This window comes from Onychomys torridus, chromosome 9, assembly GCF_903995425.1.
Source record: "Onychomys torridus chromosome 9, mOncTor1.1, whole genome shotgun sequence".
In the NCBI taxonomy this organism is placed as follows: Eukaryota; Metazoa; Chordata; class Mammalia; order Rodentia; family Cricetidae; genus Onychomys; species Onychomys torridus.
Window position 1 is genome coordinate 8,292,406 of NC_050451.1, and position 27,982 is coordinate 8,320,387.

At 53.3% G+C, this 27,982-nt stretch overlaps 1 protein-coding gene across 1 annotated transcript in view; it reads left to right on the plus strand.

Annotated features, from left to right (window-relative positions):
* Window positions 1–1,315: 1,315 nt before the first annotated feature.
* Grid1 (glutamate ionotropic receptor delta type subunit 1) overlaps window positions 1,316–27,982 on the plus strand; it is a 712,681-nt gene continuing 686,014 nt past the window's right edge. Inside the window, exons 1-2 of the mRNA XM_036198833.1 lie at window positions 1,316–1,824; window positions 4,046–4,201. Of these exons, the coding sequence (XP_036054726.1) occupies window positions 1,746–1,824; window positions 4,046–4,201 (235 nt within the window). The 5' untranslated portion in view covers window positions 1,316–1,745. The remainder of the gene's footprint in view (window positions 1,825–4,045; window positions 4,202–27,982) is intronic.

The window sequence follows — 27,982 nt, forward strand, 5'->3', positions numbered from 1 at the left end:
CCTGGCCAACCTTGTTAAAGCAGAACTTGCCAGTGACAACTCGGTGGCTGGCAGCTTGACACTCACACAAATGCACGCTCCCCACACAAGCCTTTCTTCTCTTCCTGTTTTGGCTCACTAGCAGCACTGAACGCCTGCGAGTTTCTCCTCCCTTGGTAGCCTTTAGAACTGTCATCGACTCCCGGAAGCCTCAGCTGCCTTTACTTTCAAGCTAGGTCAGGGCCCAGGCCTGAAGCTCCTTTAAAGCCCTCTCCACATCTTTTTATGGCCTATGTGGGTGTCTATCTTTCCTACGGTGCTGGGAGATCTAGACAGGGCTGCAGCTAAGTCTATCTTGGTCCCTCGAACCCAGCACTTATCCTGGCGTCCAGTTCTGCCAGGCTCTGCTGGACTCAGTTTCCGGGGAAATCAGAATTCCGGAGGGCTCAACTGTCTCCCTGTGTGTTAAGTGGAGCCCAGTCCAACCAGGACCTGGAGATGGGGTTGTGAGCCCAGATTGCCTCCCCCTCCCTGGCTCGATCCCTCAGCAGCTTCACCCTTTATATGGTGGTGGTGGTCCACCCAGAGGCAGGGTACCCGGACGCAGTGGGAGTTCGGCTTTGCACCCGCGGCTGGGAGCAGGCTCTCCGCCCCGGGCTCGTCCTAGAAAGCTTCGTGCAGGGTGGCTGTCTGAGCGCGCCGTCCGCTTGGAAGGCTCCTCACGTCCAGGCGCCGCGGTCACGGCTGCGCCGGTTTCCGGCCATGAATTGGGCTTCAGAGTCCGAGTCTCCTGCCCGACTCCCGGCGCAATGCACCGCCCCGGGGGCGGGGGATGGATGCCCGCCGAAGTCTGCACCGACAGCTAGGGTTCGAGCCCGCCGCCCGCCCGCTAGCATCCTGGTGCTTGGCTCAGTGCCCCAGGCCTTGTGGTCTATCTGCAGGTTGCCGAAATTGCGGGTCCAGTTCCGAAAGCGGTTGTCCGTTCCGGCCACTGCGGACTCTCGGCTGAAGTCCCCCATCGCCAGCGAGCTCCGAGACCCCCACCTCCCCGAGGGCAATTAGAGACCGTGCCTGCTTCGTTTCTCCGGCGAACCCTGCGACCAGGCCGGCACGGCCAAGCCTCTGCTCGCTGAAGACAGGCCAGGTCTCCACCGCGGTGCCGGTCTCGGAGCATCCCCCGGCCGGGAGCGCAGAGCACCGGGCGCCCCCTCCAAGCACCGAGCGGGCGAGCGGCGCACGGCGAGGCTAAGGCTCCGCAGTCACGTGGTGGAGAAGAGGGCGGAGGGGAGGGAGGCGGGCGGGAGGGGAGGGGGAGCGCCGCCGAGGGGGAGGGGGAGGGGAGGGGGCGTCCTCCGCAGTTCGCTCCTTGCTAAGGCTCAGACACACAGCCAGCCCGGAGCCGCCGCTCGGGCCGGGCCGCCGCCGCCGCCGCCGCCGCCTCTGCCTCTGCCGCCCCCAGAACCGCTCGAGTCGCTGGAAGCGCCGCCGCCACAGCCGCGGGCCGCCCCCGCCGCGCCGGCCTGGGCTTGGGCTGCGAGCGCCGCCGCAACCGCAACCAGAGCCGGCGCGGGAGCCCGAGAGCACTGGGCTGGGCTGGGCTGGGGCGGGCGCAGGGCGCAGGGGCGGGAGCACGGGGGAAGACGCACGGGCGGGCTCGGCTCTCCCGGGGAGCGGCCCGGGACTGCACCGGGACCCGCGCCTCCCCGCTCCGCGCTGCCCTCGGCCTCGCCCCGGGCCCGGGCGGATGAGCCGCGCGCCCGGGGGACATGGAAGCGCTGACGCTGTGGCTTCTTCCCTGGATATGCCAGTGCGTTACGGTGCGGGCCGATTCCATCATCCACATCGGTGAGCTCGGAGGGCGGACGGGCCGAGGCTGGGCGGGGGCCCCCAATAGGGACGGTGATGCGCGGCGTCCAAACTTGTCGGTTCCCTGGGCCGAGGGGCTCGGCAGGCAGTGGTCCCCCGAAGGCCCGCGCCGCCCCGCGGAGGAGCTGTGCTCCCGCCGCCGGGCGCTCCTGCGGGCACCTCGCTGCTCCCCGGGGCTCTTGCCAGTGCGCGGGGCCCCGCGGCCTCTGCCCACACTTAGGGCCGCGGCTGCAGGGAACCCCGGGATAGACGCTTGTCGAGATGCGTGTCCCTGGCGGGGCCATCGGCAGGCTGGGCCCTTCGGCACAGCCTGAGCACTGGGGCCAGGGGCGGACAGAGCAGGGGGCTAGCTAAGTTGGCAGGGCAAGATCAAAGAGGCCAAAGCGGAACCATGTGTGACTGTGGATGGGTGCTGTCAGCGTGCCAGTGAGTGTGCACCTGGCACAGTGTTGGTGTCACTGTGAGAGGGCGTTGGAGTGTGTGGGGCCATCTGAGCGTGTGTTAGTGCGACTACCGCGTTCTGCCAGCCTGTTAGAGTGGACACAGTGCTTGCCTGTTTCCCCGGTGTATCTGTGTAGCTCTCGGTGTGGGGGTGTGTGTGCATCTGGTTGTGGCAACTGCAGCCCAATCCTGGACAGTTCCAGAGTTTCTGCCTGATCTAAGTCTTGGGGCCAGCGTACAGTCTGGGTGGTAGGGGTGGAGGGAAGGAGCGTGGGCCGTGGGGTGGGGGGTACTGAGCAGGAAGAGATGGATGGAGAGGAAGGAGATGAAGAGCAGAGGAAGAGGCGATCAAAGGAGGGGTAGCAATCGGGAGTTAGGAGCAGAATGATTGGGATCTTGAGAAGTTGGGCCCAGTTGGGGGGGGGTTGTCAGCTGCCGCTTTGGGGGAGCCCCTCCGCAGTCGCCTTTCCGGAAGTTGGGAAAGACCAGCGAACAGGGACAAACTGGGGGTTGGGAGGAGAGAGAAAACGTAGTTGATGTTACCCGCGGGGCAGAAAGAGGAAAGGGTAGTGAGGCACGGAGTTCCGACTCCAAGGGCTGCAGAGCTCCCCTCCGGGGCCGGGCCAAGATCCAAACCTGCTTCCCGCCCAGGAGCCGGCGTGGGTCTCCCGGTCAGCATTGCGGCTCCAGTGTAGTGAGGAATCCGGGAGCTGAGCCCTTCTACCCAGCTCTCAGCTCCAGGGCAATTACAAGGCCAAGCAATAGGACCTCGGCGACCCTTGGCGCTTGGCAAGGGGGTTGGGGGTGGGGACCCCAGAGCAGCAGTCCAACGTCCGTCCGCTGTAAGCGCAGGGTCAGTGAAATCGTCAGATCGGCCCCAGCTCTGGAGGAGCTGTCCTTGCTTCTAGAAGGACCGTTGAAGAGTGGTTTCTTCTGGGACTCTCAGTACTGCTAGATCAGAATGTTTAGGGGTTTAGGATACAGCCCCACCCCTCCATACATACAGGAAGAGGAAGTGAGAGACACGAGCAGAGGCTTGAGGCTATGCAGCATCTTGACCATCCAGATGCTGGCTATCAATGCCTTATGTCTAAAGAAAAAACCCCTTGGTGCAGGAGAGCCAACTGTGGACCATCTTTTCACTTCTGCATCCATTATGGAGTGTAAAGGAAAAAGGAGTCATCACTCCATCCTGGGACTGGGCGGAGGACATTGTCCTCTTGGAGAATTCACTGTGGCTCCTGGGATGGGATTTATGGGACCATGTCAGGTGCATTTATTTGAGTGGGAGGCATCTCAGCTTACCACATCTTCTGAATAGGGCATGGCTGGGACATGTGATGCTGTGGTTACGAAGCCCATGTGACCTGGTGGTAGCATGAAGGATAAGCATGTGTAACTCATGCCAACTGTGTGCACATGTGTGATGTGGGGGAGGGGAGCATATCTTGTTGGGGTTATGCTGGGAGATCGTCAAACTGCCCAATCCAAACAGAATCCTGAACTAAGACTGGTGGCTGGTGCCTGTGATCTCACTACTTGGGAAGGCTGAGGCAGGAGGATCACCATGAATTCAAGTCCGGCTATGGCTGGAGAAGGAGACCCTGTCTCAAAGAAGCATTATAAACAAAAACAAAATCCTAGCTCAGTCCTCCTCCACTGGGTACCTAGAGGTCTGGGCAGTGCCCTGACCCGTGGCTGGAAGTCAGGTGGGAAGGGTTCCTCTCCAGGCCTGGTCTTGACCCCTCTTCTCTCTCAGGTGCCATCTTTGAGGAGAACGCAGCCAAGGACGACAGGGTGTTCCAGTTGGCTGTATCGGACCTGAGCCTCAATGATGACATCCTGCAGAGCGAGAAGATCACTTACTCCATCAAGGTCATCGAGGCCAACAACCCGTTCCAGGCAGTTCAGGAAGGTGAGTGGCCACTAAGCCCATGCATGAGTCACTGGGCTGCAGCCAGTGAGGCGGCATAGCAATGGGTCCAGGCAGCGTTGCTACCCAGTCGGTGGTACAGAGGCTCCTGGTCGGCCTGCTGCTATGTCAGGCGTGGTGGTGGCGTGTCTTCCCAGGCCTAGCAAGGTAGGGCGGCTCCGTACTGTCAGGGCAAGAGAAAAGTCTGTATGCACTGCAAGCAGGTCTCCTCGCAGGAATGTGCGGCTGCTTTCCTGCTGGGTGGATGCGCGTGTGTGTGCTCCATGCCGCCGCTGAGCAGGCGTGTAGCTCAGGTTTGTCTTTGTTTCTCGCGTGTTTGTGGGTGGGTGTGTCTTCGGGCCGTTGTCGCGCGCACCTCCCCAGAAGCTTCTCGTGGTCTGCAGCCCACAGGAGCTTGGCGCACGGAGCTCGCCCTATAAGCCCTGGCTGGCGCACAGCCTGGCTGGCGCACAGCCTGGCTGGCGCGGTTGCACACCCTGTGGGGCGTTGGTGTGGCTGCCCCGCGGGTCCTCAGCTTGGTTTCTCTCCTCCGTGCTCCACTGTGTGTGGAGCAACCGGGTTTCATTGCCGGGGCCAGCGCTGCGGGCCTAGGAGGCGTTGTCGCCTGGGCCGGAGGTGGGCGCTGTTTGCTCAGGAAAAGAGAGGAGCTGGACTAGATCTAATGGCAGGAAAATTTTAGCCGGCGGGTGCAGCAGTTTTTCCCTGCAGCTGTCTAGCTGGGACTCCGAGGCAGGGGCAACAGGTGGGCAGCCAGTGGGGCCATCACCCTTTGCTGGCTTCCCCTGGCACCTGCGCTCGTGGAGTGTACTTAGATAGTGCAGGCAAAGCACACGTAACTAAAATAGTGGAAACTGCTGCTTTCAGCATTGGCGGATGTCTTCGGATGCCTTTTCTCTCCTGTGTATTCCCTCCATTCCTACGTGGCTGGCTGCTTCTCAAGTGCCCCTTCTCTGCTGTTGTTGATTCCTGGTCAAGGCCCTGCCGTCTGCTCAACCATGCTCTTTCCCCTTCTTGTTGTCATGTTTACCACAAGCAGGGCTGCACTGTGGTGCGGGTGCCCTGAAGTGCCACAAGGGTACAGCTGGAAGCACAGCATGCAGAGACTTCTTACCAGAACTATGGGGCAGGGAGGAAGTGACTGAAAGCTCTGCTGTCAGTCTCTCCTTGGGCTTGCTGGGCCTAGGGTCTCCCTGTCCCCTTGGGGTTCCACACTGTCTGCCAGTTTCCTGGTACCTTAAAGGATGAGATGAGTCAGTGAGGGATGTAGTCTATAGCTAGTGCTGGGATCTTCATGCAGTTTTTGGGGGCCTTCTGGTTTTAGGTACAGCAAAGGATGGAGAGGTGGTCAGCCCTTAGGACTGCCCGACTGTAAGCCTTGAAGGATGAAGGATGTTTTAATTGTCCAGGTCTCCTGTCCCAAGTGCTGATTTGTGGTGGTGTTGGTGGCTGGTGCTGCTGGAGCTGGTGATGTGGTTCAGTGGTCAGTAACACTTCCCACTCTTGAAGAGGAGCCTGGCTTGATTCCTAACACCTACATAGTGGCTCACAACTGCCTCTAACTTCAGTCCCAGAGTTTTGACACCCCCTTCTGGCCTCTGCTGGTTCCTGCACAAATGTGACGGACTTACATATGTGCAGGCAAAATATTCACACACATAAAGTAGTGAGGGCTGCTGCTTCAAGTATTGGCAGATGTCTGTTAGCTTATGTCCTCTGAAATAGAGACATGGGGCTGCCCCTGACCCTCTTGTGTGGCCTCATCCCACCATCTGTCTCCAGGTGCCCTCTGACCCCAGACTTCTTTTGTGTGCTGTCCATGGTTCCTTGGGGCCTCAGCCACCCCACCGGCCCGTACCAGATTGGGGTGCCTCCATGGTGGTTGCTTCTGACAACTCCCTCCATAGTGTAAGGCATCCTTTGCTCATTCATTGTGTCCCGGAAGGAAGCACAGCCATCTCCACCAGCCGTCCTCCAGGGACAGAAGGTGCTGATCTTACATGGGGTTATAACCCGAGGCAGGATGTGTATACATGGACCAGTTGTCCCTGGAGAGGTCATCTTTGTTCAAAGGAGCAGCTGTCTGTCACACAGCTTCAGTTGATTTGTGCCTTGTTGGTGGGAAAAGTCCTAGTATTGTACATGTATCTATCTTTTAAAGCGAAGCCCTGAGTCTGCACTTCAGTGTAAAATACATACATACACACACACACACACACACACACACACACACACACACACACACACATATATTCAGAGTTTGAAGCAGGATTTTGCTCTGTAGCTCAGAATTTCCTCTTTTCTAAGTCAGTCCCTCCTGAATGCTGGTTCTATAGTTGAGCCTTACTCCATCACCATACTTGGCTTTCATAGTTTGTTTTTAACTTGTCAACCAATGGAACAGTTTAAAGAACAAACAAAGTGTAGCTGTGTGCCATTTGACCTTCAAGCCCCAAATGCAACTTTGTCCTGGCAGTAAAGGCTCCAGCCAGGGCCTTTCACTGGTTCAGACTTTGTTTTTTTTTTTTTTTTTAAATTGGTTGTTACTTGCTTTGTGTAACTGGAAAAAATACCTCTATCTATCTCCAAGGATGGCAGGTTGATAGTCTCAGAAGGGTATGGGTGTATTTCTGCATATCTGGAATGAGGGACTGAGATGATGAGGGTCAGTGGTTTTTAGGCATAGAAACACTGGACCAGTGCTCTTGCTGGGCTTGTGTGTGCTGGTTAAAGCTGGCATGCACTTTCAACCTTGGGAGTGGCATGGGCTGACCTGTACCTTGTTATCTATCCCATGGCCTTGCATAGCTCCTGGGTGCCTACAAGGAAAGGGAGGAGCTATCAATGGAGGCCTTGGGAAAAGCTGAGCATTGCTTAGCAGCCTCCTCCCCTTTGCCTAATGCTTGTGGAGCAAGTATTCAGCTCATTGGCTCTCCTTTCTTGCTTGTTCTATGGGCTACTTGTCTGCCCAGAGGCTGGCTCTTCCTGGGTAGCTATCTCAGCCTTTTCTCCTGAGCTTGGACACTTACTGCAGAGGACATTATTTGGGGAATGGAGAGCAAGGGCATACTGGGACTCAGTTTTTATCACAGAGAGGACAAGTGTCCAGTGTGTCCCAAGGGGTCTGGGGTTAGAGAGACTCGAACTTGTTTAAATTTGAGGGGCAACACCATGACCCAGGGATGGAGGCCCGGTTGCTGGAGCCCAAAGATGAGAGCTTGCCTCACTCATTGCATGACCTGGGGGAGTCTTGGCTCTGTGCCCAGCATCTCATTCTGGATCTGTTAAAAGGGAATAATTGCAGTATGTGCCTCCTGGGATTATTGGGAGGATTAAATGAGATGAGACCTGTATACATAGCCTGCATAAGCCTGAGGTTGGTGTTCAGTAAACACTAATTCCCTCCCTATTGTCTGACCCAGCTATGACTTTTCCTCAGTGTCTCTTAAGGCTGTTGGTAGTTTCAGCTTATATTCTTAAGCTGGTGAATTCCTTGAGAGAGGACCCTAAATGACCTTTTCATTTTCAGCTTTTACTACCCCCCCTCCAGTTATAAAAGGAATGCATGGCTACAAGGAACATGGGTTACTTTTAAAATGTAAATAAGAAAGAGGCCAATGCAAGCTCATTATATAAAATGTGGAAGGTGTGGAGAACAAGAAGCAGAGTGAAATCCTCCTGAACCCCACGGCATTACTTCCTTCTGTCTTTGCCTCCCTTTGTATTTATAAATGAAGAGGGCTCTCATCTCTTTCGTGCTCCATATTAATGGCTTTTTCCGAAATCTCAATGAACTAATTGTAAACATTACTTCTAGTGCCTGCATATACACTTAAAAAAAAAAAAAGAAATGGAATCATTTATGTGGAAATATGAAGAAAACAAGAAACTCTCCTTGGATGGCTGTATTGGCTCTAAGATTTATACCTATGATTTCCTCAGAATAGTCTTACAAACTCCTTACAAACACTGTCCTTTAGATTAGTATGTCGAATATGTGCTTTATGAGGGTCTGAAATGAATAAACAACAGCACGGGACAGTTAAGGCTCTGAAATGCTGCATCTTGGATTGTTGAATTTCTACATGCTCTACAAGACAAATATGAGAAAAGATACTAATTTGTTGAAAAAGTCAACTGTTTTTCAGCGCTTGCTCAAGCAGAAGATTATGTAAACGCATACAAGAACTGTCTGCACGTGAGCTTCCTTTTACAGAATTATCCTTTACTGTGAGTAGAAGATGCGCGTTAGTGAATCGGCTGTAGATGTGTCTGTCACATCAAGAGAGGATAGCGGTTTAAAGGAGAGGCAGAGGAAAGGAAAGTACTCGAGATGATGTTCTTTAGCCACCAGAAGCGCAAGAAAAAGACAAGGTTAAAGGGGCTGGGGATGCAGACAGTTGATAGAGCACTTGTCTTGCAGGTGCAGAGCCCTGGGTTTGACCCTCAGCACCACACAAACCTGGTGTGGTGATGCACACCTGTCATTTGGGCACTTGGGAGGTAGGGCAGGAGGAGCAGAAGGGTAAGCTTGTCCTCAGCTACAAAGTGAGTTTACTGCCACCCTGGGCTACATGAGAGAAGAGGTGGTGGGGGTGGAGACAAGGTCAAGAGTGGTGATATGGTAGAGTGCTCACCTATGTGTGAGGCCCCGAGCCTAGTGCCCAAGACCACATTAAACAACAGCAACAACAACAAGCTAAAACTTCTTAGTGCAGTTGACAGAATGGTGAAGTGTGATAAAAAAGACACAGGAAGCTTGTAGATAGCCACTTCTGAAGGTCTGGCAGACTCACCCCATCTCCTTCCCGGTGGGCACCCTGACGCTCACTTTGCCGCACTGGTGGTGGGTTCTGCTAGAGGGTCCTCTTCCCTGACCACTGCTTCCTCTTTGACTTCTGCTCAGGATTAAAGGGTTCACTGAGGCCACATCCTGGCATCCCTGAGGGCATCTTCTTCAAGGTTCTGAAGACATTGCCAAGGGCTCTGAGGGAGTGTGACATTCATGCCATCAAGAAGGTGTGTCTAGGTCCATTGCCACCATTGCGTCACTCAGCTGTGTTCATTTTCTCTTGGAATACAAACACCTTTTACCCAATGTTTAGTTGGTTAACGCAGCACACATTTGTCATTTGATAACTCTGCAGGTCCCGAGCCGGACGTGGACTCACTGGGCTAAGGCCCAGGTGTTGGCATGGATGGTACCTTATGGTTACCATGGGATAGAATTGTGTCCTTACCCATTTCTCTAATGCTGCTTCTTCCTCAGCTCTGGGCCCTAAGATTCTTCTCCAGAACTCCCAGCAGTGAGCTAGGTCCTTTTCATGTAGTGCCATCTGACCCCGTCTCTCTCTTCCAGGGGTAATCAAGAGTGGCACTCCTGTTGTAACGTTAGCTGATTTGAGAACGTCACTCTATCAGTAGTCTAGGTTCTCCTGTGCCGCATAGTCGGCCTGGTCACAGTTCTGGTGACTAGGACGCGAAGGTCTGTGTGGACCACTGTGTGCAGTCTCTGTGTGCCTGCTGTAGCCAGAGCATGTTGTCATTCTGGGCTCTCTTTGCATTTCATTAGGTTTCTGCTTCCTGCTGTCTTGTTGTGCCTCTCGTCTCATCCAGGCTGGCTTGACTAGCTTGGGATGCCTGGCTGGGTTTTCATTCCACAGGAGTGTTCTACAGGTGTCACAGTGTGGGCCTGTGGGGCCTCTGCAGAGTCACCTGTGCTCTAGGATGGCATATGGCTCCTCTTCTGGGCCTGGAAGCTGCTTGTACATAAGGAAGTGCACGGAGGAAACTAAGTCCCAGCCTCCTTTCCTACCCAGGGAGTCTCTTTCCAGAGGCTCACCCTCCAGCTCCCAGCTTCCTCATGCCCACTTAAAGCCCTTGCTGTGGTCAGTCTTGCTTTGGTGCCCTGGGCTAGAGAGAGCGATGTTTTCCTGGCCCCTCATCATTGTTGCCAGTGATGCTTCAACCCCGAAGATGTGTGGGAAGACAGCAGGTGCACAAGGTTCCTTGCTAGAGTCTGGGTAGGTACCAGGAACTGTGTAATCCCCTCCCTGGATTCCTCTCAGGCTTTGGGGTTCTTCTCCACTGATCACTGGGATCATTTCACTGCATGTGCACACACATACATGCCAACATTCCTGTGAACACACATATCTAAATGCGTACATATCCTTTGTAATCTTATAGGCTATGTGCATGTCCCATCCATCTCCTCCTGTTTTGGGTTAGACTCTCATAGTTCTACTTTTCCCTGCTCTGCTCTCCAGATCGGCATGTGGGCTTACCTGACAGCGTACCAGAGGGTGTCGTATGCCAGGTTTGTAGTAGGAGGCCACAGTCTAGTGAGGCTCTCCATGATGTCTCTGTACTGTTGAGTCCGCACTGTTCGGACATCCTCCAACTCCCACAGTGACACTGGGGCCCTTTCTCCAGGATTCTCTTGGAGGCCTTTCCGGCTGTCCCTCAGTCCTCACAGCCACAGCCCGCAGGCAGGGCAGAGAGACAGTTACAAATCTTGTAGCTGCCAGGTCAGGACCCAGACTTTGTTCCTTCCACACTGTTGTCTTCCCTCTCAGTCATTCCCCTGTTAATGGTTTGTGCATGGAATGTCCCCCACGTGCCTGGTGCTTCTGGGGGCTGGTGGAACCTGTAAGAAGTGGGGGGTCAAGTGGGATATCTTCAGTGCTTGACAGTGTGCTCCCAAAGAGAGAACCGGGTCCTCCCTTCTTTCACTTCACGGCCAGGAGGTGAGCCGAGTAGCTCCACCCTGTGCTCCTACCGTGATGCTCTGCCTCACCCCAGCTCCTTATAAACTCTTTATGTCAGGCTTTTGTGACGGTGACAAGTCTGGTTAACCCAGTTCTCTAGAAAATAGTGTTGACTCAAAAGTTAAAATGTTGGGTCTGGGCTGGGCAGTGGTGGCTGATGCCTTTAATCCCAGCACTTGGGAGGCAGAGGCCAGCCTGGTCTAGAGAGAGAGTTCCAGGATAGGCTCCAAAGCTACACAGAGAAACCCTGTTTCCAAACACACAAGAATGTTGTTTAATCCAATACTTAGATGTGACTTCTTTTGAGTTTTCTACCCAGGGCCATGCCAGGGAGAGGCTGGGGTAGTTGGAGGAGATGGGGGAGATGCTGGTGTAAAGAGAAATAATTAGAGTTGGGTAAGAGGAGAGAGCTCAAGAGATCTGCTGCACAGGGCTGGGGAGCATAGTTAGTGGTATTCCATTGTATTCTCGAGAAAGGCTAAGTGTTCTAATGCAAACATTCTTGGGTGATGCAGTGTGTGATTAGCTATATTGAATCATTCCTCAAGGTATTTGAATATAATAACTGCAGAGTTTGATCTAACAATAAGAGAAAACAAACACAAACACCCGTGGGGCCACCAGCAGCGACACCTGTACTGGACCTTCTGCAGCCTCAGCCCCCGGTCCTGTCCTTGTCCTGTTGCTGTGATGTAACAGTGACAAAATCACTTTATGGGGCAAAGGGCGATTCTGGCTCACAGTCGACAGTCCACCGTGGTGGGGAGGCCACAGGGGTAGGAGCTTGAGGGAGCTGCTCACATGCTCTGCTGTCAGAAGAGAGCAGCGCATGCGCATGCGTGCTTGCTGCTGCTCAGCTGGCTCGCTCACTCACAGAGCACAAGTCCCGCCCACAACTAAAAAGGCTTTCCCTACATCAATTAACAGAATCAAATCAACCCTCACAGTCATGCCCAGAGGCCCATCTCCCTAGTGATTCCAGATTCTGTCAAGTCGACAATTAACATTAACCTGTCGCTGGCTGGTGACGGTCTTTTCTCTGAGGGTACCGTGTCCTGTTCTCTGGGTCTCCCTTTCCCATCTTTAAACAGTTTCTCATTTCATAGACGGTGGAAAGACCTTCAGGACACTTTCCCTGTGTCCAGAAGCACAGGCTGGTGGCTGGGAGTGGTCAACAAGCCTTTTCTCATGTTTGTGGGCTGTGGGTGGGGCAGGTGCCTAGGGGGTGAAGCCCGTGATGACCCGCTGCTGGCCCTCCGCGTCCTTGGCTACATCAAGGACACTGGCCATGGCCAGTCCTGCCTTTCCAGCTGGCTGCCCTCACATTGTCTTTGCCGGAGCCCACCGAGGCAGCCAGCACCTGCAGAGGCAGTTCCACCTGCCCTGCATCTGTTCACAGCTGTGCTCTGCCTGGCTCTTCAATCCATCCAAGAATAGATAGTAACCTGGGAGCTGCCAGGGAGCAGTCCTGCAGGTGGACCGAGGCTGCCATCCATGCTCAGCTGTGACTCTGGCTGCTTCTCTCAGCTTTCCACACTGCCAATGGGGTGATGACGCAGAGGCCAGCTATGGGGTGGTTAGGAAATGTACTGAGAACCTAGGTTGGGGCAGACACTGGGTAGATGCCAAGTAGAGGAAGTAAGAGTGTTCTTGTGGTCTCCAAATCAGCTCTAGGCTTTACCCTGGATTGTCCTTGTGGGCCGCAGCCTCTGCCCCGTATCTGGTGGCTGAGGCTTGTGATTTGAAATTGAACTTCAGCCTTCCTGGGTGTCCCAGGAGAATAGGGAAGGAGGTCAGTGCGGACGACATGGCTCATATGGAGGCAGTTTGGAGCCATCTGTGCAGGCCTGGGCTCTGGGCACTGGTGGCTGGCCTATCATTGCTTGATATTTTAATCGTACTGTAGCCGTATTTACTTAGCGTGCAGAGTGGCTGGAATGGGAAGTGGCTGTTCCAGCCCCCATGGGCAGATACATGTCTGTTTTGGCGTTTGGAAGTTGGGTCTGGGTCTGAATCTTGAATGTTAAAAAAAAAAAAAAAAAAAAAAAAAAGCCTTGTATCTGAACAGACTCATATGTGGTGCTTGGTTGTCAGTGTGTGGTCTTTTGGGAAGTGAATGAATCCTGAGAGCTGTGATCCTAAGTGCAGGCGGAGCCACAGTAGCCCGTGTCCGTGGGAGATGGTGCGGAATAGGAGATGGGACTTAGTAGGAGGAGATGGGTCATTGCAGATGCATATTTTGTCCCAACTCTCTTTCTCTGCCTCCTGCCTGCCTCGAGATGAGCTACTTAGCTCTTCCACACGGTGCCTTCTAGCATGCTCCACCTTACCATGCACAGATTCAGAAGAAACAGAGCCATGTGACTGTGGACTGAAAATCTGAAATAATGAACCAAAGAAAATATTTCTTCCCTCAGCTGGTGTCCTGTCACCACAGTGAAAGCCTGAGATACCAACACGGACCAGTCGGCTTGCTGGTCTTATAAAGGTCACTTTCCTCTCTGGGCCTCGCCTCAGCATCTGGGAACAGGGCTCTCTCTCTCTGGCCCGACTCCCGCTCTCAGCTTCCTGTGGTGGCCTCTTGCTCATCTCAGAGGGTGACCCTCAGGATCTTACTGGCCTGGGGTCACATACTTTCTTCTGTTCAGCTGGAAAAGGCTGTATGCTGGTGCCTCTCTGGGCTCTGGGCCCGGCTCTGAGGCTGGATCTGGGCTCTGGGCTGGGTATGTCTCACGGTGCCTTGCCAGAAGAGGCACTAGAGTTGAGAGTCTCTCTTTTCTGCTTTGTAAGGATCTGGTGAGAGGTGCCTATCGACCAGCCAGGAAAAGGGCCCTCTCAGAACACATTATGCTGGCATTACCTTGGGCTTTGAGCCTCCAGAGTTGGGAGGAAACATTTGTGCTGCTTAAGACATGCAGTCTGTGGCATGTTGTGACAGCAGCCACAGTCATCTCTGCCCTCCCAGGGCCTTGGTGCCCGAGTCTCTCAGATGAGACGTTTGGTGCAGAATATCTTCTGAGTGGATGATCTGTGTCCCTCAGGGATGGGTGACACACATTTCTGACCCAAGTTTATGCTGAGGTTGTCTTTTTGCCATAGCCTTTGAATGTCTAAAGGCCGTTACTATGACCCTTGTAGGCTTTCTGGCTCAGACCCTGGCTTTTAGTATTACCCGCATATCTTTTGCTGACATACTATTTGTCAATGTCCCTCTTAGCACACAGTAGTCCTGATGTGCCTTGTCAGATGACTTAACTTGCTGAGTCTCAACTTTCGCGTATGAAATGGGGGATAACGGTACCTTTGTTAATGGGTTGTCTTAAGAACCAAATGACGTATTGGCCATGGAGAACTGGTCTATTTCTGTTACCAAGGAAGGACCAGCCATGGTTATTGTCCTCTGATGTCACCTGACCCCTCCAGAGGGATGGGATGACCCCTGGCTTTTTGGACACTCCATTGTGTCAATGATGAAGCCTGAATGGGTGCTGGTTCCTGTTGTCTCCTCCTGCTGTGGCTGTGGTTGAGGCTCTAGTTTTCAGGCCCTGGGACCCCTTAAGGAAGGGAGACGTACTGGACACCCCCATCTGGGGTGTTTGGCGGTTGTAACTTAGCTCTAAGAGTGGACTGTACACTGACTGCTTAAGGGCCCAGTTAGTTTCAACCTTGGTCAACCTCACTCCTGCCTTCCAGAGCATAGGTTCTCCTTCCCAACTACAGGCTAACCTTCCAGGGACCCTCTGTTGCCTTCACTGGCCAAGGGAATGGGAATGCTCTGCAAGCTGTGTCCAGGCCCTGCCGCTGTGGTTTGACACTGGGCCACTGACCAGAGCACTGCAGAATACAGGGTTGCACCAGTACAAGTTCAAAGCACACCAGGAACTAAGTGATGTTGCAGCTAGAGGAGTCTGGGGGCTGCTTCTGTCCCTTTATGGTTGCATGTGTATTCCGTGGAATCACAGGGTGCAGGTCTGCAAGGCCTAGGACTTAATCACTTTTCCTTCATTGCAGAGCCTCATGGACATTTCCAAATAGCACTTGGAGCCTGTCCAAAATCTTACCGTGGAAAAGGATATGGTGGGCAGTGGACTAGTGAAGTGGTTTGAAAGAGAATGGCCCCCATAGGCTCATATGTTTGAATACTTGGTTCCTAGTTGATGGAACTGTTTGGGAAGGATTAGGAGGTGTGGTCTTGTTGGAGGAGGTGTGTTATCCGATAGATGGGCTTTGCGGTTTCAAAAGCTCACACCATTCCTACTTAGCGCTCTCTGCCTCCTGATTTTGGATCAAAATATAAGCTCTCAGCTACAGTTCTAGTGCCATGCCTCCCAGCCTGCTGCCATGCTCCCTGCCATGATGGGTCATGGAGCTGTGAGCTCCAAATTAAATGCTTTCTTTTCTGAGTTGCCTTCGTCATGATGTTTTATCATAGCAGTAGAGAAATAACTGAGAAAGCTGGGCAGCACTTGCTCCATCACAGGCTCCTGGTCTGTGCTGGTGAAGGGTGGAGGTGTCTATTGACATCTCATGCCCAGCATGTTATGTGCAGCGAGTGTCTCAGGACAACTCCAGGCAGCACAGGGCATTGCCCAGAGAGCAAAGGCTTGGAACCACTGGCCTGACCTAGCCTGCTCTGCTGTTCCCTGCTTAGCACCTTCTTCTGATGTGCCCCGTCCAGCCCCTGTGTTCTCTCCTGTGTTCATCCCATCTCTCCGGCCCTAGCCTGGATTCCTGAGGGCATGTCTTCAGTGCTCACTCTCTGTCCTTGCTTCTAGCCCAGGGCCCATTGCAGCCGCTAGACTGACTGTCTAAAAAACCAATCTGATCATCTCTCCCACAGAAATCTTTCAACAGTTTCTCATTGTTGTAAGAATAAAATACAGACCCCTTACTGGGGCCAGCAAGTCCTTAAATACCCTGGCCAAGGCTGACTTTGCTACTTTCTCCCTTGTCATAACTCTTGACTGTGGCCACATTGATCTTTTCCTGTTCCTCCAACAGGCCAAGCATGCATCTACCCAAGGATATTTGCACACACACTATTTACAACATAAAAGGCCTCTTGAATGATGGACACCTCACTTGAGCTATGCCTCAACTCTTATCTCCCTGAAAAGGCTCCTCTTAGCTCTTCAAGTATGGGCCTCTAAGTATGGGGATGGGGGTTCTCTGTCAAAGCCTTCCTTTCCTTCTTTGCATGCTCTTCTCCTTGATTTAAGTTACTCATTTAGTTGTAGAGAGTATTGGAGAGGGGTTGGGGATTTAGCTCAGTAGTAGAGTGCTTGCCTAGCAAGTGCAAGGCCCTGGGTTCGGTCCTCAGCTCCAGAGTGGGGGAGAACAAAAAACTGAAAGAGTATTGGAGAACTGTCTGTCTCATTTAGTGCTAAGTATTCCAAGATTCCTGGTTGGCTGCTCGGTAAAGGTCCCTGCACGGGTGACGGGTCACACAGACATGTGCTCACTACAGCTTCTGCAAGGTTTCTGCATGTATGTTCCTGCCTTGATGCTCAGAACCCCTTGGGGACCTATGGTATGTGGCTCATGTATCCTGAAAGCTTGCTGTCATGGACACCTGCTGTCTAAGGTCCATTTGTAGAGGTCCCTCCCTCCAGATCTGAAGATGGGAGAGAGAATATGGGATCTGGTTTTGTCTTTCCCGGCTCTGGCAGCAGCTGATTGCTGACCTGGGAGCTTCATGAGGCCCCACAGAAAGGACAAAGCACCATGGAGATGACGCTGACCCTCACAGACTGGAGTAAGAACGTTCATGGCCCCAGCATGCTGCATTGAGCGTGTATAGGCAGAGAGGCTACTGGTGTATGGGCCTGTGTGCCAGGAGCTGGACTTCATTCTTTTCTCTCCAGACTAGGAACCTTTTGGTAGGCGTTAGAGTCCCCTAAGCCAAGAGGCTCCAGCCTCTACATATGACATGTGGCTGGCCCTGTTCTGTCCTTCCCTCTAGGTTAGGAGACAGAGCTTAGGTTGGGGGAGGGAAGATCAGCTGCACATCTGGGTCCAGCCAGCCTGGCAGCTGTGAGTATGGTGGGTCACTGCCCACAGGCTCCCACCAGAGTCTCCTCCCCACTGGGTGCTCCAGGAGCTGAAGAGTCATGCTCCCATTCAAAAGGAAAGTCAGCCACCAGTGCCACCCTCCTTTCAGCTTCTGGGAGAGCAGGGGCTGGGACCTACTGGGGAACATAGAGGTGTCAGAGTGTTCATGATCAAAACTCCCCCAGGAGAAGGCTGCCTGAGCACAGCTGGGGCTGCAGTCTGGTGTGATAATCTGCTCAGCTCCTGCCGAGACATTAGCACTATTAAAGAGAAGACAGTGAGGTCTGTGATATGATGGGCACCCACTGATGGGCACCATCGAATGTTCCTAGGAACTCTGGGGGCAGGGTGGCCTCTCTTCTGGAACACTGTTGGCACAGACATGCCCATATTCCTGGACATCTTCCTGACATTTTTGTCTGACTAGGCCTTATGGCTCCCGCCACTTCAGTACAGTGCCTATGCTTGGCATTCAAGGCCAGACGATCTGTCCCCAGTTGAGTGTCTGGTTTGTTTCTTGCTGTTCCCTGGATCCACCTGCATACCCTGGACCATGTATCTTCTACTTTTCAGGAGGCTTCATTGTACAGGGCTGGAGCTACCTCATTGCCTCTGCTCTGTCCTCTCGATCATATTTCACGTGGTGACTGTCAACTCCTTCAGAGTGCCTTTGATGTCTCTGAGCACCAGCACCGTGAACTCCACACCCGGGATTCACAGCAGAGATGGACCACATGTCTGTTGTCTGTGTCTATGTGGCTCTGTCTCTAATGCATACACATGTGGACCTGCACACATGTGTTTGTGCACTTATGGGACCAGGTGAGCTTGCTGAACACCTGCAGATGTGCTAATAACCTAGTGATGATTGAGTTTGAGGAGGGTCATTGCCCCAGAAACACCATTCCCAAGGGAGCCTAATTGGTGACATGATGCTGAGGGCCCATCAGGATTGTGGAACAGGTAACTAAGCCATGGCATCCTGGGCTGGGTGGAGTGTCTGGGCCTTTCATGGTCCATAGGAAATTCCATGTGTGTGCTCTTTGGAACAACCAATCAACCCAATTGAGGACCCCCTTCCCCCCAACTCCTCCCTTTATTCCATGCAATCCGACAGGGGTCTAAAAACATCCCCTCAGTCATCCTTGCATTGCGGGGTCAGGAGCCCTCAGCCTGGCTGGGCAAAGAGGGATGTTTAATAGGTTGTGCAACCAAAGAGGCCAGACACTGTGATCTTCTGGCATGGTTGGATTCAGGGCCTCAAAATGTATTCATCTTCCAACTCTTGCCCCTGCTATCCCCTGGATGGGTTTACTTCTTGGCACAATCCTGGCTGCTGCAGGCTGATATCTACTAAGCTCAGCCTGCTGCGCTCTCGTGGGTGGTCTCTCTTCATGGGAGATTATGGGGGATTATTTACCATAAACCTCCTCAGGGTCTTATGACTGCTATTTGTACGGCAAGGGACTAGTCAGTTCCTCCCAAATCAACTGGCATGTTGGAGGTGTGCAGTGCTCTTCTTACGGGCCAGGCTTGGGCTGAGCATTAAGAGTGGGTACAGCAGAACTGGGTAGAGCACCCCAGGAAAATCGGTGCTGGTGGGCCCACGGAGCAGCAATGTGGCCTCACCGGAAGTGGTGTGTAGCATGGCATTTCTCTGACTGGGCCTGGGCATGGGCCATGTCAAGTTAAAGGGGAGCAGATGTAGAGTCCTGGGATGCCCCTGGCAGCAGGATGTCTCTTCTCAGTGGGCTCTAGGGGCCCCAGATGTGTGCTGTGAGACCTCTTTTGGGGTAGGCAGGGCTGGCAGTTGGGGAAACACAGATGCTGGGACACTGGAGGTGGGCAGATAAAGATGGCCTTGGGAGCAGAGCCATTGTGCTAGCGTGTGGGCCAGGAGGCATTGTGAGGGTCATTTGGGGCACAGTCAGCTGAGCAGTGGGGTTGGAGTGGGGGCAGGGAGGAAAGTATAGGGCATGGGCACCCACCTAAGAGCTCTGATCCTAAAGGGCCCTGGGATCACCTACCCTCTCTGAATCCCAGTTCTAACAGCAGACAGTCCAAATGCTCACTGCTACGTGGGCTCCCTTAGGAACTCCATATGCTAGGACCTGCCTTGTGCCGTGAAGCCCATGTGAGGTGCAGATCCATTTTCAGGACAGGGCGCTGGGTCTTGGCCTCATGTCCTCATTTCTCACTTCATTTGCAGCTGTAACCCTTGCTTTTGGCCCTGACTTCGGCCTCCCCATCTGAGTGACTCTTTCCTATCTCTGTTCTCCTCCCCTGAACCATCCTGGTAACTCCCTGCAGATTCCAAGGGATAAAGAGGAACCCTCAGAGACTAGATCTTGCCTCTGTTTGTCCTTGTGATCCCAAGGATTCTGCCCAGGGCTAGTCCTGGGATTACTTCCAGGGCTGCTGAGAAGCCCAGGACAGTGGACTATGGCAGGAACCAAGGAGGCTGCCTTATTGCAGGGGTGCCTCCCCCCACTAACTATGCGTCTAGTTAACTGTGTTTAACTATAACGGATCAAATGAACACAGAGAGAAGGTGTCATGGTCTAGAAAGAAGTGGGGTCTCTCTGGCCAGTAAGAGGCCAGGCGCTGAGAGGGCAGCTTCCAGCCTGCAGATCCCACTCTCAGGGACATGCCATGTCCAGTAGTGACTAGGGCCAGGTTCTCCGGGCTGTCTGCCCTGTACACTACAGCCACAGAGCAGGATTTGGCATAGGCAGCAAAGCCAGTCCAGAGAGTGACGTGTGCCACCAGAGAAGGAGGCTAGCGGGCTAGTAATCCAAGCTACTCAGGAGGCTGAGGCATGAGGACTGTCAAGTTCAAGGTCAGCTAGACAACTTAGTGAGACTGTGTCAAAAGGTGAAGAGGGCTAGGGATATGGCCCAGTAGTGGAATGCTTAGCACTGCCGAAGCTGAGTTAGGTCTCCAGTGCTGGGTGGGTCCTGGGATTTCTGCAGGGCTAGTGCCCACCCTAGTGACTATCTCCCACCTCCCATGCCTACAGCTGCCTGGTCCCCCATGGAGAGAGGGGAGGAGCAGGCCATAGGCTATTCTAGGAATGCACACTGGCTACCCTGATTGAGAGCTGGAGGAGAGCCACAGATTTATCCGTCTAGGTAGTAGGTGTTCTAGCCCCAGCTCTGCCTCTTTTCTGCCCTAGGGGCACTCTCCTCGACTGTCTTACTGGGCTGCTCGCAGAGTCTCTGTACTGCCTTCTGTGGAGATGGTATTGGCTTCCAACAAGGGAATCATCGTTGCATATGACATCACAGCCTGGGGCCTTTCTCCACCCATACCAGAGCCAGAGATAAAGGCTCAGGTGGTCTGTGGCACATGCTCTGTGGATTGGGTAGTGTGAGCAGGGTGGGAGAGAAAGCCAGGCATGGGTTGAGCTGATCACTGTCAGAGGCAACTGGGGTACTTTGCCACAGTGGCCCTCCAGGGAGCCACGTATGGTGCCTCTTGGATTGTCCATCTGAGTGAAGAAAGAGAAGGTCCTCGCTAGCTCACTAGTGCTGGCCAACAGCTTGAGATTCTCTTCCCAGATGCTCCAGATTTAGGCAGCAGCTTGGTGCTGTTCTTGGTGAACAGAGGAGGGGTGTTGCCTGATGCACCTATATGCAGCTCAGCACCACAGCAGCAGGTCAGAGTGGCCCGAGTGGATCCATGTGGGCCACCAGAGTCTTGAGACCTGAATTCTGCCAGCTTGGGAGAAAGATCTAATGGAGGACTTCAGGCATCAGAACAGGGCTTCTCGGGGTGTGGAAATCATGTCCTCCAAGTGTTTCTGGACCTAAGAGAGGCTGCTCCAGGTCCCTTCTGCTGTAGTTTCTCCGTGGCATCAGGTAGCGTTGCTGGAGTCAGGACCTCAGAGGTAGCAGCTGGCTCTTGCCTCATACCTGATCCTCCCGCAGACTTCATTTCGTGTATGCTCATGGAGGGCTGTGGGAAGGGGAGGGTGGTATGAGGCTCCTGAGTGGCCCTTGACACCCGACAGCGTTTGGCTGAGTGGAATCCCTCCTCTGCCTCTCACAACTCTATGATTCATGGCATGTTCCCTTAGATTTTGAGCCCCAGTTCAAAGTCTGTGAAGTGGAATTCCCGTGTCTACTTTGAAGAAGGGTTTTGAGAGTCTGAGGGAATAGCCATTGCATGCACATAGTATACGGCCATTCATTCCCTATCCACGTGTCTCTGAGGGGTTGGACCTGTCACCAGAAACTATGCCTGGCATGTGTGGGTACAACAGGCTCCTGCCTTGGCTTCAGGGAGTTAGACAAGTGTCAGAATCCAGGCTTCACCTAGCAAGCCTGCTGGAACAGGCCTGGACAGCCAGACCCTTGTATGAGGGAGGAGCTTCCTGGCTGTGCTGGCAGTGGGTAGGACTAGCCAGTCAGTGGCCTTTTTCATGCTGGAGAGGCAGGATGCCGAGGGTAGGGCTGGTCACATGGCATCGTTCCCTGGCTCTCTGTTGCTGTGTGACTAATGAGGCTACCACTTCTTCTTCATCTCAGCTGCAGATGTGCCCCTCCACTTCAGAGTGACATGCACAGTTTTGCTCTGGGTACCCCCATCTCTGCCTCCTCCATCTTGGTAGAGTTCAAAGTCCCTGTCCCGTCGGGGCCATCAACTGTCATTTGGTCTTTCTCCGTTCCTTGGCAGTTCTCCCTCGGCAGACACAGGGCGTTGTGGCTCAGTGGAGGACGTGGGAGCAGGGCATCAGTAGCTCTGAGACTGGGGTTTCCAGAGGATGCCCTCCCATTTGGGTCGCGAGGCCTTTAACTCAAGGGCCTTGGCCACCAGGCACACCCACCGGGCTCCGTAAAGAGCCTTCACTTCAAGAATGGTCTCTTTTCCTTATCAGTAATATGCATCAGTGGGTAAAGTGTGTTATAATTCACAATTTTATAGAAATTTTAAAAACCTGCGAGATGTTGGTTTTCTTTCCATTAGTGAGATGGCGTCAGGCAGTAAAGCCCACTGTCTCTTTGTAATCGGATTTAAATTGTTTTAATTATACAGCCCATATTCTCCCAGTAACATACCATCTCTGTGAGTTAATGGGCTTTGAAATCTTCCTTTGTTCTATACACTGTAGATACAGATTTTTTTTTTTTTGGTTAGATGATTTATTTTATATATAGAAATACAGAAGATGAGCCACAGCTTAAGCTGAGTATTGGGAGGTTCAATTATGTTCAAAGAAGGAAGAGTGTCTGAAGAAACTCCTGCTTGAGGAGCTGGACTCTGCCTACCAATTCCTCTTTAGAATGTGGTTTGGAGCGCCTCGGTGATGTCTGGTGCACCCTGGGGGCCAAAGACTGTTGGAAGGCCTTCCTTGGTCCTTCAGTGATAATACTAGAGGGGGGTTCAGAGACCAGGGAGCTAGCTCAGTGGTTAAGAACTACTGCCCCGCCTAAGGACCAGAGTTTGCATGCAAAGAAAGCAGGTAATGCCAGTGGGCGTGACAGCTGCTTATATTTCCAACCTCAGGAGGCAGAGATGGGGGTACCCAGAGCAAGCTGACTAACAAGACTAGCCATATCTGTGAGTTCTAGGTTTGATTGAGAATCCTTGCCTCAGTGAATAAGGTAGAGAAATGACTGAGCTTGGGCCTCTACATGTGTGTGCACCAATGTGTGTACTCATCCACATATGAGCCCATATACATGTGTACACATATGCATGCACACACATCCCACTCCCCTGCACGTGGGGAAAGAGAATGGGAAGTTCAGATGGATGGCGGCCGAGGTGCAGGGATTGTTGTGAAGCCTCCTGATGTACATAGTGAGTTCCAGGTCAGGAACATAGTAAGACCCTGTCTCAAAAAACAAAAACAATAAACGACTCAAGAAAGGTAATTTGTCCATTCATCCATGCAAGCATGCATGCATGCATTCATTCATTTTTGGGAAAGCCTGCCTTTTTTTTTTTTTTTTTTTCCCCCCTGAGACAGGGTTTCTCTGTGTAGCTTTGCGCCTTTCCTGGAACTCACTTGGTAGCCCAGGCTGGCCTCGAACTCACAGAGATCTGCCTGCCTCTGCCTCCTGAGCGCTGGGATCAAAGGCGTGCGCCACCACCGGCCCGCAGGAAAGCCAGTCTTTATTCTTAAAGGACTTGTGCTTTATAGAGGGACAAACACACACAGGACTCACAGACTTTCCAGTCGTCAGTGGCCACGGGATTGGCTGCTGGGCTTTCCCACTCACCCACCCCCCATGGACCCTATCAAATGCAGAGCGGTGTATCACCTCCCCACCAGGATGCCATTGCATAGGCAAGCAGCAAGAGCCCCACAAGGCTTCCTGGAGGTTGGGTTTGGCCTCTCTTAGGTCTGCCCTCTCCTCTGTCCGGGGAGCCTGGTCTGCCCTGGCTGAGGATCAGACCCATGTCCTGACCCTTCCTGCCTGCTGCACCACAGACCAGCCTGAGGGTTGCAGGCTCCTCTCTAGAATCAACTAGGACCCAGCTAACCTCTTATTGGCCGGGCTGTCCGAATCAGGCCAACTGAGTCAACAGAAAGTGGTTGGTGGGCAAGATCCCCCCCCCCCAGTATTGGTGAGGAGGATGGATGGCCGTCAACCTCCGTTTTCATTGCCCTGGCTTCAGACTGAGACAGCACACACTGATGACCGATGCTGGTGACGTGTGATCTTTGGGCGTTGCTTATCCAGTCTGGTTTCTTATACTGGCTGCGACATGGTAAGGACCTGTGTGCCCCATCTCGGGAGAACATGTTGTCTGGTGTGCGGACCGATCAGTTCCCCCTCTTCTCCAGCCCTCATTTCTTGTTCCTCTTCTTGGTTTGGAGCCCTTGTTGGCTAACGCTTTTCATCAGTACTGTGGGGGAAAGAACAGAATCTCCCAGGGCCTCGGGAACAGGCAGGGGTGGGCGAGGTGGAGATCAGACTGACCCCCCATGGGACAAGGCCTCCCTTCCTATCATGATAGACCTAGAATTAGTGTCCCAAAGTTGGACCCTATTGTGGCCTCGCTGGCTGAGACTCCCCGTGGCAGACTCCGGGACCTAGCCCTCTAAATCAAGGCTCCTTGGAGAAAGGATGCAGCTCAGAGAGCTGGAGGCCCCCAGCCCAAAGCTTCTAAGCTAAGGTCCCTTTGTGGGCATGTGGAGGTAGGGAGTGGGGGCCGGGCCTGCCTCCACCTGACACCCGCTGCCGGGGCAGCATCTCCACAGATGCTGAGCCTGCAACGAGGGACCACAGATTGTAAAATGTGAGTGAGGTTTCACCACACATGGTTTCTTACCATGTGTCTGTCTGGCATTTCCAGCTGGTGAGGAGAGGCACAGCCTTGGAAGAAGCTGAGAGGAGCTGATGCTCAGGCTGCAGGATGGACATGTGTTGGGACCACAATGGAGCCAGCTCTGCCTTGCTTGTGGAGGGGACCGTGGGCACAGGGTCGTGTCCTTCTTCAGGTCTCCTCTGTCACCGCTCTGTCTTGTTTAGGGGACGGCAGAAGCCCCGGGCAGCCATCATCAACACGTCTGTTGCAGTTGGCTCCCACTGCTGGCAGCAGGGGTTTTCTGTTGCTAGCGTCTTCCTCTGTGTTTAAGGGGGTTACACCGGGAGGCTGGACCAGTGTGTGTGTGTGTGTGTGTGTGTGTGTGTGTGTGTGTGTGTGTGTGTGTGTGGGCTTGCAGAGTTTGAGGCATATCTGTCCTTCAGGAGTCAGGATTGGCATGGTGGCCCTGGGCTTGTCTGCTGAAGCTGCACAGGAAAGACTCAGGGTCAAGGGGAAGGAAGGCCAACTCTGGTCCTAGACTAGGAGAACAGAGCTGGGTAGGCTCCCTGGGGAAGGGGGCGCGGAGTGCCAACTCCCCTCCCTCCCTCCCTCCCTCAGACACTGTGGTCTTTCCTGCAGGCTTGTCCCTGCCAGGCAGCCTCCTTAGGTTTTCACTCCGGCTGCTCTGCCTCGACACCCCCAAACCTGGAGCTACCTCCTTCCCCTGTCTCCTTCCTCGGTGGTTTTATCCAAATTCTACGTACAGATAGTTTCAAGAGTCTGTGGCTTTTTACAGGGTCTAGAAAACAGTAACCTCTTCCCTGCTCTTGGCCCCACAGGTGTGTTCCCAGGGAGAGGGTGAGTGCCGGGTTCTGACCTGCATCCTTTCCGAGGACACACTAGGCTTCCACTCTTGTTACAGGTCCTAGGTGTGTCTATCAGCAGGGGCTTCCCTTAGTTTGGACTCTGCTGCCTCCCGCCCCAGGAGTCCTCCAGATGCTTCTGGGTGTCAGCCACTCCTGTTGCTGCAGCTCACTCACCTCCGGCTCCAGGCAGACCTCCCCTGGCCTTCCTCAGCCTCTGTTGAACTTTATCCCATTCCTTGTCACCCTGCAACATCACTGTGGCAGACTTGCCCACCGCCACCCTCGGTGCACTTCAGGGAGTCAGGGATTGCTGTCTTTGGGGTCTTCTTCCTCCAGTACTGTGACAACCACAGCCGGAGCTCAATCAGTGTGACTTGCGTGGAGGGCTGAGTACCTGAGCTGATGGCCAGACTAAGGGTGTTGTAACCTTGTATGTAACCTTTTGGAAGGCCCCTGGTGGGTTTTTGGCAACTCTACCCGAGTTTGCATTTTCCTGAGGTCACCTTCTTCCTGATGTTGCTTCTTGGTCTCTGGTTCAAGGCTGTCTGCCTCCACTTACTCTCTGTTGCTCTTGTGGGCTCTCATTAGAGAGCAGCTGCCTCCTTACCTTCCAATAGGGTGCTCGAGGTGGCCATTCTGGAGGGTCTTGTCCAGCAGGAAGCAAAGGCCCCTGCTTTCTTCCCTGGTCTGCACCCTGTGTGTAGTTCTGCTGCCTGGCTCAGCCACCAGTGCAGCAGGAGCGACCTCCTGGGAACAGCAAGTTAATTAGCGCGGCTGAAATGGTGTAGCAATCACCGAACCCACTCCCGAAGGGCGGGTGCAGGCCTACCTCAGCCCTCCCAGTGAGCCCCTGATCTTGTCTGGCCCTGAATCTGCCAGTCTTACAGCCTCTCTAACTCAATGCTGTGTCTTTCTGGCCTTCACCTTACCAAGAATCCTAAGGAACTCCTCTCTGGAATTCGAGACCCCAGAGCCTCCTCAGAGATGTCTAGGCATGTGTGGTCCACAGAGGTATTGGTTCACTTCTGGAGTACTCACTGGTGATGTGTCTGAGCCAGGCTGGATGAGGGTGTGCAGGGTATGACAGGCGCATCAAGCTTGTTTCCTTGTCTCCCAGAATTAGAAAGTGAGAGGCACCCTTTGAAGCAGCTGACCTTTGGTATTGCCACATATCACCTTTTTTTTTTCCTTCTTCAAGACAGGGTTTTTCTGTGTAGGTCTGGCTGTCTTGGAATTCATTCCATAGACTAGGCTGGCTTCGAAGTCAGAGATCTGCCTACTTCTGCCTCCCGAGAGCAGGGCTTAAAGGTGTGAGCCACCACTGTCCAGTTAAGTTGAAAAAATAATTTATTCATTTTATTTATTTATTTGTGTGTTTTGCTGCATGTATGTCTGTGCACCACATGCATTCCTTGTGCTGCATTTGGAGGTCAGAAGAAGGAATTGGATCCCCAGGAACTGGAGTTACAGGTGATTGAGAACCATCACGTAGGTGCTGGGAACTGAAGCCAAGTCTTCTGCAAGAGCAGCAGGTGCTCTTAACCACTGAGCCACCTCTCCGGCCCCCACAGATCATCTTTTGACCTTGAGTTGTTTGCCTGAAATCTCAAGCTTCACTTTCCTCAATGAGATGGGATGGACACCAAACTCATGGCCAAACTAATTACAGGAACTTAGTGGATGCCATGTCTGCTGTGCCAGGAGCTGCTTCCCCAGGGTACAGCAGACCAGCCAGCATGTGCCATTCATCAGACACTGGAGAATGCCAGGGTGACATGTATCTGGCCCTAGAGTTCAAAGAACTATTGGTAGACTAGAGAGGAGGAAGATGAGGAGGAGGAAGGCTACCCTGGACAAATCAATAGGAACAGGACAAGCTATGTGGTCCCCCCAACAGGGTGAGATGGGCAAGGAGAGCAGGGAATTACCTTGTGGGTCTTGAGATGGACACATCACAGTGCTCTGGTGGTGCTCTGTTATCAGGCTGTCTGTCTGGACCAGAATCTGGGAATTACCTTGTGTGTCTTGAGATGGACACATCACAGCGCTCTGGTGGTGCTCTGTTATCAGAGCCGTCTGCCTGGACCAGAATCTGCTTTATTAGTGAGTAGTAGCCTTGGCTCCTTAAGTATGTGGGACAAGACCCAGCATATCCAGGTCCTCAAAAGACTGTCATTGGTCCACCATGAGTCATCTACCTATTTATGCACCAGTTAGTGCTACCGAGGTCAGGATATCCTGATTGGCCCATCTGGGACCATGTTCCTATTCAAGACTGGGGCTTTTCCTTGAGCCCCCTGGGCTGTGTGTCTTCTGTTGCCATCTAAGAGGTTGTGGAATTGGAAACAGATCCCAAAGGGAGGGGAGAGGGATATTAACAAATGAACTGACAAGCAGATGGTCCTTTGGGGCCATGCTGGCCAGCCTTCATGGGAGCACTTGCTCCCTGGCTGTTCTGACTACCCCTTACCCTTCCCATCATCCCCATGCTGTGTTCAGGCCTCTCTTAGGATATCTCTTTGTCTTTTTTTGCAGGATACCCTCTGTTACCTTTTGAGCTCAGAGGAGTTTTAAAATTGGGGCTCTGTGATGATCAGCTGGCCCCGGGCATTTGGGAGCTGCCTGCCTTTCCAGGATAATGTCTCAGAAAATGGCTAGCTAGCCACAGAGTCTTGTAGGCACACAGAGTCTGGTGCAGGGTGAGTGTATTCACATCCTCAGGCAGCTGCTGTCCTGTGCTGTTGACACTCAGCCTGGAGGGGCTCTGGTCTCTCCGTGTAGACATCTGCTGTGGAGGACAGATTGTAATTCAGGGACTG